The 10,441-nt window shown below is 40.7% G+C and overlaps 1 protein-coding gene across 7 annotated transcripts; it reads right to left on the bottom strand.

Annotated features, from left to right (window-relative positions):
- Positions 1 to 437: 437 nt before the first annotated feature.
- On the bottom strand, positions 438 to 9,241 carry LOC105182611 (histone lysine demethylase PHF8). Of its 7 annotated transcripts, none has more exons than XM_011140165.3 (14): positions 8,811 to 9,240; positions 8,226 to 8,311; positions 7,860 to 8,138; positions 7,589 to 7,736; positions 7,052 to 7,501; positions 6,738 to 6,939; positions 5,847 to 6,622; positions 5,713 to 5,763; positions 5,273 to 5,466; positions 4,889 to 5,091; positions 4,580 to 4,627; positions 3,912 to 4,095; positions 3,747 to 3,826; positions 438 to 3,458 (listed from the first exon to the last, which is right to left on the bottom strand). In XM_011140165.3, exons 1-13 carry the CDS (start codon positions 8,906 to 8,908, stop codon positions 3,747 to 3,749), a joined length of 2,799 nt encoding a protein of 932 aa, XP_011138467.1. In that variant the 5' UTR covers positions 8,909 to 9,240; the 3' UTR covers positions 438 to 3,458. The 7 variants fall into 7 exon arrangements, with proteins under 7 accessions (XP_011138467.1, XP_011138466.1, XP_025153325.1 ...); XM_011140164.3 differs by having other exon boundaries at positions 438 to 3,496; XM_025297540.1 differs by having other exon boundaries at positions 438 to 3,496; positions 5,273 to 5,457; positions 8,811 to 9,239.
- Between the last annotated feature and the right edge of the window lie 1,200 nt (positions 9,242 to 10,441).

Consider the following 10,441-nt stretch of genomic DNA (forward strand, 5'->3'; position numbering starts at 1 on the left):
ATTGGACTATAAAAAATTGGAAACAGATCGGCGTCTGCCGTTTCCCGAGGTTTACTTGTAAGCCGGCAGATTGTACCCCGTGAATGTTATTTGCTCCGAAACGTTAATTTTCACGATTAAATACCGCTGGTAGTATTTAATTTTTTGCTTTCCACGTAAATTTCCGAAATTTCTCATGACCGTTATTTCATGCATCGATATAAGTACGAATGTAATAAATCACCGAACTCTCGAGTGGCCGTTATCTCTCACGCCATATTTTTTTTTCAGGCGCGCTTTTTGTATTCTCTGACACGTTTCTTCTTCCCTTTTCTGTTCCTTAATAGTCTGAATTATTGCGTAGTTTGTGACGATTATTTTTTTATGTTATATGCATCTATCGTGGCTAGATAATAATAGAGGGGAGAGAAGACAGAGGAGAGACGAGAAAGCACGAATCATCGAATGAGTCCAACATTTTATTCGGCAATACGAACACGATGAAAAATTGTTCTGTTGTTTCACGATGCGAGGTACAATCGTGATTGGTTCGACACGGCTCGAGTCAGACGCCTCTCTGCGTCGTCTTTTGAACAATGTTTCACGGCTCTCGCGCGAGTAACCGCCAAAAGTCGGTAATCCGCATAAATTCTAAAGAGTCGTCGTGACAAATTTAGACTCTACGGAGAGAATAATAATGAGATAAGAAATTTGAATATCAATAAGATGAAAAGATGCTGCGCATTCGAGACAAGTAGTTGCATGTACCCGCACTCTAGCTCTGACAAGATTTCCCTCAAAAATACATTTTGCTCTTGCTTCACTTCCCACCAACACAAGTGCGCATCGTGATGCTATGGAAGCATTAATTTAACAGTACATCCTTATAAATTTCTGTTCAATTTGCATTAAAAAAGCGTTCGAAAATCGTCTACGGAGCTGTTTTCATCTCATTAGATCGATCTAATAATCTTAAAGTACTTACACCTCGACGAGTATACTCTATTGTACATAGAAAGTGCTACATACTCCTATGAGCGACGAATAAAGAGCGCATCATGAAAATAAATGTTATTTACTTTCATCCCTGATATATATTTAACTCTCTTTTCTTTTTCTTTTCATCTTCAGTTTCGCAATAATGTATTCGGCATCGAACATTAAAACCTGCGAGATTATAGTCTATAATTTAGTGAACACATTTGAAATATACCGATCCTTGGTGGTAAAAGTCTACAAATTCATATTTCGCGTACAAATTACGTAGACTCGTTTTTGCGGGGACTCCGATTTAAATCTTTAATCGCGCGTTCACGTCGATCCGATGTGACAAAGTGACATGAGAATATACAATGTTTGCGAAGAATGTTGTTAGACTGAACAAAGACACACAATGAGAGTGAAGATGTTAAATAAATATGCGTATATATATATAAAGTGAGACACGATACAAATTAACAAGGTGAATGCTCTGTAAAAAAATATATATGTTTCTATATATATATGTGTGTATATGTATGTGTATCTTATAAGACGATGCAAAGTGTATAATTTTTACATACATGTAAATATACATACACGTACGTAAATCTTACAAGACACGATACATACAATCTTACTTTCTTACAATCAAGATACTTACAATCAATAACTTGTCAAACAATTGCACTTAATTGCAAAAATAAGCTTGGTGTAGCTTGGTCTTTGCAACGTAAATTACTGTTGCAAGAGACGAAACGACGTCACACTTTAAAGATAACGGAAACAAGTGTATGTGTCAAATCGACAACGCTCAGATGCATGATCGGTGTGTACCGTAATATGCAGGGTCGTGTAAAAATTTGACTAATGCATCAAGGATGTCAATTATTTGAGACACGTTAGATGTTGCAAGTTCCTACAATAACTGCTCGACACACGTTTCAGCAACTTATAAATTATACAGTTGTGTCCTACTAACAGTAAGGTAAATATAATTCGCAATACTTATCGCGATCTACGTTAATACAAACTAAACTGTGTGTAAGTAGTTTTAATCGTTATAACATTAGTGGAATACGAAGTGAACTTTTTGTCATCTCTCAACGTTTATAAATCTTACATCAATACATAATTTCAGCTTGCGCGCTTATGTCTAAATTCATAAAGCTTGTAAACAAGAAGTCATCGACATCAATAAAATCATACGATATTGCTTCCACGAAAAACTTGAAATACCATAACATTAACCAAATCGCGATTCTTCGGGTGTACTTGCGTGAGAAGAAGATTTATGACAGAGGGAATGAAGGAAGCGTGAATATAAACAATTTTATTTCCCGGGCTAATTTCAACGTGAGTCGTCGTGAAGTAGAAAACATATTTTTCCCCGTTGTTTCCGCGCAAAGTTGCCGTTGACGTTCTCGAGTCATCAGCAACTCCGAAGGTCTTATTTATTATTAAATAGAAATAATCCGTAATTCGCGGATAATTTCCCTCTATTTCGCGAAACCGTCATGAATGTCCGAATATTTTATGCCTTCACGTACCTCGTACTTTGTATCATAGGAAACAGGTACAATGTATTAGGTAACTCAATTTCCTGTGCGATACAACAATCGATAAGATTTCTTACGCTACTTTAGTACGCTTAGTATTCCGCAGTAACGATCAAGGTACACCTTACCGTATCTGTAAGTTACATACAAAACGTTTCACTGGCAGATATAATCTTTTTGTTTTATTTTTATAACAAGTATATATATATATAGAAAACTAAATCAGTATCCTACAGCCTCTCTGTGATGTTTAAACTAAACGGCAACGTCACTAAGAATAACTGTGTAAAGTGCTACACAACATATGTAAAAAGATAGGTATCACTTCTGATCTTTACATCTCAAATAAGGTAGAACTGATTCGAGAAAGAGGAAAATAAAATAAGAGATTCTTTTGTCAATGTAAAATAAAATATTAGTTTCCTTCCTGCTGTGTCATCGTTAAGCTTGTTTTATCTGCTATCAATCATAAGCAAAACTTGGAAGTGAACGTCTCTTACAATCGATCTCTCTATCCAGGAACTTGCTAGCGATGAAGAACGCTGAGAGTGCAACTTGTAGGACATTGTTAACAAGTCGATCGTAAGAGTCTACAACTTCGAAGTTATGGCCATTAGCGTTAGGCAAAATACATGGTTACTCTCTCAGGACAAGCGTGTATGCTTACATCAGCACGTGTATTTCATGTACGCTAATACAAACGCAAATGCATGCAAACTCAATGTCTCGTTCGTACTCCCTTAAGAATCATAATTTATTTTGCCTGACACCGGTATCCATAAATTAAACTGCGGTTATATCCAAATAATAAGGTGTATACATTACAAACTGTAGGTTGATATAGTTTTCCCTTCGCCATCAACGTGTCGTTGTCAACTGAACTGTTACGTCGCGTCACGTAAAGCATCAGTAAGCCATTGTTACAATGTAAATATTGTCTTACTGAAATATCGAGATATCAAAAGTCGTTAAATATCCACCTAAAATTAAACGACGCAGTAATAAATATAAGTATCTTTTAGAAAACGGCGCTAATCTTTAAAACTAGATCCTTTCTTTTTTTTTCCCCCATTTTGCTTTTTCATTTTATAAGGTGAATGTACGCATCACCCTGATGGAAAAAATTCGTTTATATTTACAATTATAATGTACAACTATTACACGATTTTTATACACAAGTGAAAAATGACGTGTTGCTTTTCCTCTTACATAATATTATCTTAATTTTACCTAGTGCATCATTTTGTGGATCTTCAGGATCTTCCCCAGACGTTGCTTCGCCGTTTTCATCCCCTTTCTCTGTTTGCGTTCTACAAACACGAACAAGATCGGACAATTGTAACTAATAATTTACAATAAGAAGGTAAACGGAGGACAAAGCTCGAGATACTTTACCAACGGGAACCGGAGCCGCAAGCTTCGCTTTGACATCCCTAAGTCTGTTGGGACTCGTCAGAATCGATCCGCATCCGATGGACGATTTGATAACGTTTTCAGACGGTGCGGTGGACGCGGTTCCTACCGCGCTCACCGCAGGATCCTTTTGCTTCCTCTTATTGTACGTCCGTTTGGCAGTACCCTGACAGCACGCGTAAAATACAACGTGAGCTATTAGTCTCTTGGATTTAGTGACAGTAACACGAAAGTGAAAGTGAAAAGTAATGGACGAATATAAGGAGGATATACAGAGAGATGAGGATCACCAAGAACATTTCCTACGGATTAATGGTGGCAAACTACAGCTGATCGTTACGAATGTGCGATGAAAGGGAAACGAGAGTGCATGTAAACAATATCGAAAAATAAGAAGACGCATTCACAGATCGCGACATGTTCACGTACAACAAGACAAGATGCTTCGTGAGAGATTTCATTTGACAGTCTTACTACTGCTAAAATAGTAAAGCGTTAAACGCGAAGTATAAGTATACTCAACAAAGAACGTAATCGTAACTACAAGGTACTCGATAGGTGATTAAAGAGAAAAAAAGAAAAACGCGGCAAAAAGTAAAGCTACTACAAGGATCTTTAGATCGAGCTGTAATGATCGAAGTAATGCCTACCAATTTCTTCTTGGTAATCTTGTCCATGTCGTTATCCAGGTATTCATCCTGTATGAAATGTATATGCAAGAAACACGAAATTATGATGTTTAGGGGAGATCGTAAGTGATAAAACATTTATTGAATGAAAAGTGATAACGAAAAAAAGAAAAAATACAGGAAACGAAAGAACATTTTGCATTGTTACGAACGCATCAGTCGCATGCTGAATTAATTCGTAACACGTATGAAATCTACGATAATCGATGATGTGCGAAAACAATAAAATGTGTATGTAACGTTTACGCAAGATACACAGCTGATACTCACCGATTGTTTCGCTCGCTTCGCCGCGGCTGCTTCCAAGCCCTTCTCCACGGACGTCTTCTTCACGCCTTCCCGCGCTGGCCGATTCGTCTTCGGTAGAAGAGGACCCACCCTGGCCTTTGGATTCCACGCTTCGTCGATCTGACTCTTCGCCTTAGGTTTGAAGCTGTACTCCTCGTCGTCGGATGCGTCCAGAGCTGGATAAACTGCGGGCGACGAAAAGTCCTTTAGTAACTTTTTCGTGAGGGAAGTTATAAATACAGAGAGTGGTGGATCATTAAGCCTCTTCATTCGAAACATCCTTTTAGTTTTAAAGATGCAACAGGGTATCCCTCTTTAGGCTTAAATATTAAAAAAGGAAAGGATCTCTTCTCGAAGCATACGTACTGAAATCATCGTCCTGGTGAACCTTGTCGATATTTTCTATCAACTGATCGTCGTCGTCGTCGTCGTTGTTGTCACGCTGCGTTTTGACCAGTCTCGACGACTTTGCGGGGTCGCTCGTCGTCGAGTAACACTGCTCGCTGAACGACAACATGCCGGCGATCGCCTCCCGCGTGGATGGTGACGCCCTGTCGGAACTGAGCGTTTTCAATTTATAAATACTAAGACACCAAGAAAAATGAAATGCACTGCCCTATATGCGACTACATGCTAAAGAAATTCCCTAACGAGAAACAAACGTCGCTACTCGAGTGCTCGGCGAAGCCTCTTATCAATTACTCGCTGCTCAAGATCAAGATCAACGTATCAGCGTAGCGAGTCGACCGTTTTAAAGTCTAACACACGAATATCAGTTCTCCATCGACAATAGCGGATTAAATTACCCAGTGGGAGGCGGCATAGGTTGACTGTACTGCGGAATCGTAGTCGAAGGCCTAAAATTATTTTACGTCACGTAAGTATCGCGCGACACGGCGGTGTCGTCGACGTATTCGTAGTAGATCGAGGGTATACATACGCAACATCTATTCGCTGAGTGCCGTTGCCGAGCGTGTACGCGGACGCCTTCAGCAGCTCCTCTATGCCGTTCTTCGGCGTGTCGTTCAGTATGTCGACGTTCCCGTCGTAGTCATGCTTGAACTGCTTCGGTGGGTTCGCCCGGGACGTCCGCTTCCGCTTCTGCGACTCGTCTATCGTGAATCTGCCGTAGTCACTCTCGTTGCTGCCGTCGTGGAAATCGTACACCGACGTCTGCTTCCATACGAGCGGCTGCTGCTCCTTCATGGTCTCCATCGTCGTGTGGCCGGTCACCGCGTTGCCGTATACGTTGATATTGTCATTTGTACTTCTGACAACCTCGTTGTTGCCGAGCTTAAATCTAATCACAGTGGGGCTCTGTTTGCCCGGCTTGGACGCCCGCTTGTTGCCGGAGGCGGGCGGTTTTTCCGCGACGGTCGACTTGGTGTTGGGGTACGCGACGGGTTTCGGTAGAGTCAGCTTCAACGGTGGTCTGTTGTTGTTCGCCGGCAACGGCGCCTCCGCTGCTTCCGTCTTGTTTGTTTCCTTCAACGTCGCCTTGAACGGATTGTCGGTCATCTTGTCGGCGAAATCAAAGTCCACAACGAAGTCCTTGTTCAGCGGCTTCTTCTTCTTCCGTTTACTCTCGCGTTCCGGCTTCGGTGGGTTCAGGGATATTAAGTAACGTTCCGCATGTCGTATCTCCTTGCTGAGGTCCTTCAACAGCTTCTGGCTGTTTATCGTCTCCGGTATTTGGCCGCGACTAATCATGTTGTACTGAAAACACACGTCGCTTTTGTAACGCTTTGTCCTTGTTCGGCTGCTTGCGTTCTTTGATCAAAGCTGAGCACAAAATGAAATGAAAAAGAGCACAAAATACAACTTAACTTACATCCTTGTCCGTGTTCCACTGCTTGAGAATCCCGAGCATCGCCTTTATGCCTTGTAGATGATACTGCGGGCATTTCTTGCCCTCGTTATTCAGTTCCTTCAGCTCCTTCAGCATCTTCTTAGCGGCGAACCAATTAATCGTCTCGAATCCGGGATACTGAAATTTCGCTGGGGTCTTCATTTTTCTCTCCAGCTCGTATATCCTGCAAATTTCACGGATAAAGCGAATTAAAGGTATTCTCTGTCTCTCCCACTCTCACTCTCTCTCTCTCTATCTCTGATCAATTGTGATTTGGTGAATTTCCGCATACTCACTGTATCTGCATTGGAATGTTGAGACTGTGCAAAAAGTTCCCGCCGAAAACCAAAGAATCCACCGGCGTGAACACAGCGTGTATCCAGCCTGTAGGAATCATCATTGTTTGGCCTTGCTTAAGAGTGCATTTGTAACACGCATCAGCCTGGTCCCCGAAGAAGGTCTCACTCTGCGTAGAGCTGCACATCCAATGCTGGTACAATTGTATGTTTGCTGCCGTCGGTTTGATGAGATAAAACACTTTTTCGCCACGCAACACGTGATACCACACGGACGTGCCGCCGAAGTCAATGTGAAAGTCAGTGAAACTGTCTTTGACGCCCATTAGGCAGTACTTTTGCACTTCGGGTCGCTTTATATCACTGTCCTCGGGCCAATCGCGTGGCCAAGCCGTGGTCACCCAGTCTAGCTTGCGTGCAATGCACGGTGCTTCGACCAGCGGTGAAAGACTACAAAGTTTAAGTCATTTATTAATAAATCAAGCTCTAGAAAATACTTACAACATTGTATTCACAAGACAATGAATAGCAATGTACCCGGTGTTAGTAAATTCAAGACTTATGAGATTAAGTATCCTTGTACTTGAACGAGAAGAAGAAGTAAAATATTCTACAAAATCCGTCAATTTCATACGTATGTTACTCTGTCTAGTGACATCAATTACATCCATGTACCGATCACCACCTGAGAGAAAATCAAGCAATATTAAAGTCAACTTTGCACATTTATGATACAAGATAAAATGTTTTACACAATTTAATAGTCATTGTCCAATCAAGATACTTTTGTGCCATCTGTATATCTTACCTATGTAGTTTTCAACATTTGCAACACTAAAGTTGGAAGGTGGTAGTGTCATGTCAAGACCTTCTTTTCCATCGATAATTATAGGATTTTCAAAACCATTTGTTTGTAAATATTGAAGAGTTAATTGGTGTCCTTTTAGATGCTTGACAACTTCATCAGCCTTAGGAAAGTGTCTAGTCTTCAGCTCTCTTATAAACACCGGAGTTCCTGTCTGAACAGGTTTTGTGTCCGCATTGTATTCGGAATAATCGTGTCTATGCCAGTTTGTTCTGACTTTCACTGTAAAATGAAACAGGTAGATATTAGTAACAACAATATTGTTTGCAAAATATACATGAAATATCTATAATAACAATGCAATCTTACTGATTGAAGGACCACACATAGCTTGACAGCGTGGACAGTGATATTTGTCAAACTCTATGGCCATATATTCCTTTATTGCCACACATCTGGAAAAGGATACGATAAGTTGTTAACTTTCACAGGAATACCATGATAATTATGCATCATATTACATGCAATCGCAACGCTAATAGCTATAACATATATATATTTTATGATCAACTTTAAAGACCCCAATGTGGACATAAACAAGCATATCTCCGGTCACAATAATTTAATCGTCACGGGCTGCCTTTATTACGTGAAATGATACCGATAACGTGAAAAATATGCGCGGTATGGAGGCCGATTAGAACGCAGCACAGGTTATGTCACTATCAACAAAACGTTGTTTACGATACAATATCATTGAACCAGTGCCACATCTTGTACTCGTTACTGACCCTGACCGAGCGGAAGATCTTCGAGACGTAATTTGATGCGAAGGAAACTTTCGAGTTTACGAAAAATCACGAAAATCCGTAGTCTCTGTAGTCGAGTGTCACCGTGTCGAGAACGCTGAGTTTCGCATGCTCCACGTATTTTAATGAGCTCACAAATGCTTACCCGCCATGGTACCATTCCTTGCACACGTCACATTGTATCATAAATTGCTCAGGATCGTATGGGCGACCGCACAAGCAATACGTAACTGGTATCTCCATTTTTAGTGGTTATTAATATTGAATACAACTACCGTGTCACACGGTTCAACATCAAGTAGTACGCAGTGTTGCTAGATGGAGAGAGACGACCCCGCGCAAGCGCAATGACACCAAGCATTCACAGAAATGAATAATGCCTTCTTTTGCAAATAAAGATCTGTCCATGAGCATTACTGCTTGAAGAGGATATTCCTGCCGATCTCCCCTTGAGTCGCACTATTTAAATTAAAAATATATGGCAAGTCGTAATATACGAAAGGTACGTAATAAACGAAAGGTTGTCCGCTTTATCGCTGAGTCGTATTACTGGATAATAATAATAAAAACCCATCTACCCAGCCCTTGAGTCCTGAGTCATATTGCTACACTTCACATCAGAGGAACGTGAAAGCGACCAACACGTTTTCGACACCGACTTTCCTCACTGCGAAAAGGCGCCATCTGCATCCATTTCTAAAGGGGAACTACGATGCTATATAGAAAATCAAGCTTCAGGCCCTTTGCACAATGCCAAGCAATAGGCAATAAGAATAAAAATAACCCAATCATAATCGACAATTACAAGAATAATCTATTGTGCAAGAAGCTTCATGCTGAGATTAGGGTTAATTTAGGACTACATTGTGGTAAAGTACGTCCCTGCAGTTTGAGCCGTTTGCGAGACAAAGACGCGTACCTGTATCTTCACCTGATTCGGAAATACCGAAGGTTAAAATTTTCCAATTTCTCTGTTAATATCCTCATTTCTACTGGGAATTGAGAGTCCAGCATTATAGAGAATAGGGTTGATACAGGATTATATTGTGGCAAAAGCGCGTTCCCGAATGTACAATTGTTTAGAAGCTATCGAAGGTTAAAATTTTTCAAATGTGTCGTTGATATCTCCGTTTCTACTGGGAATTGAGAGTTGACATTTATGGTGAGAATAGAGCTGATACCGGACTATATTGACGCAAAAAAACAGGCCTGTACCTCAAGCCGTTTAGGAGATATCGAAGGTTAAAGTTTTCCAACTTGTATCGTTGATATCTCCGCTTCTACTGGGAGTTGAGAGTCGTAATTCAGGGAAAAATGTAGGGTCTTTAGAGGACTACATTTTGGTGCCAAAAACAGGCCTGTATCTCTAGCTGTTTAGGAGACATCGAAGGTTAAAGTTTCCCAAATTGTACCGTTGATATCTACGCTTCCACTGAAGTAGAGTCGTCATTTACGGGAAAATGTAGGGTTTTGAGAGGACTTTAATTTGGCGCCAGAACCAGGCCTGTATCTCTAACCGTTTAGGAGTTATCGAAGGTTAAAGTTTTCCAACCTTTCTGCGTTGATATCTCCGCTTCTACTGGGAGTAGAGAGTCGCCACTTACGGCAAAATATAGGGTTTTGAGAGGACTTTAATTTGGTGCCAGAACGAGGCCTGTATCTCTAACCGTTTAGGAGATATCGAAGTTTAAAGTTTTCCAGCCTTTCTCCGTCGATATCCAGCCTTCCTCCGTCGATATCTCCGCTTCTGCTGGGAGTAGAGAGTCGTCCATGTAG

The sequence above is a fragment of the Harpegnathos saltator genome, unplaced genomic scaffold, assembly GCF_003227715.2.
Source record: "Harpegnathos saltator strain DR-91 unplaced genomic scaffold, Hsal_v8.6 scaffold18, whole genome shotgun sequence".
Taxonomy (NCBI): domain Eukaryota; kingdom Metazoa; phylum Arthropoda; class Insecta; order Hymenoptera; family Formicidae; genus Harpegnathos; species Harpegnathos saltator.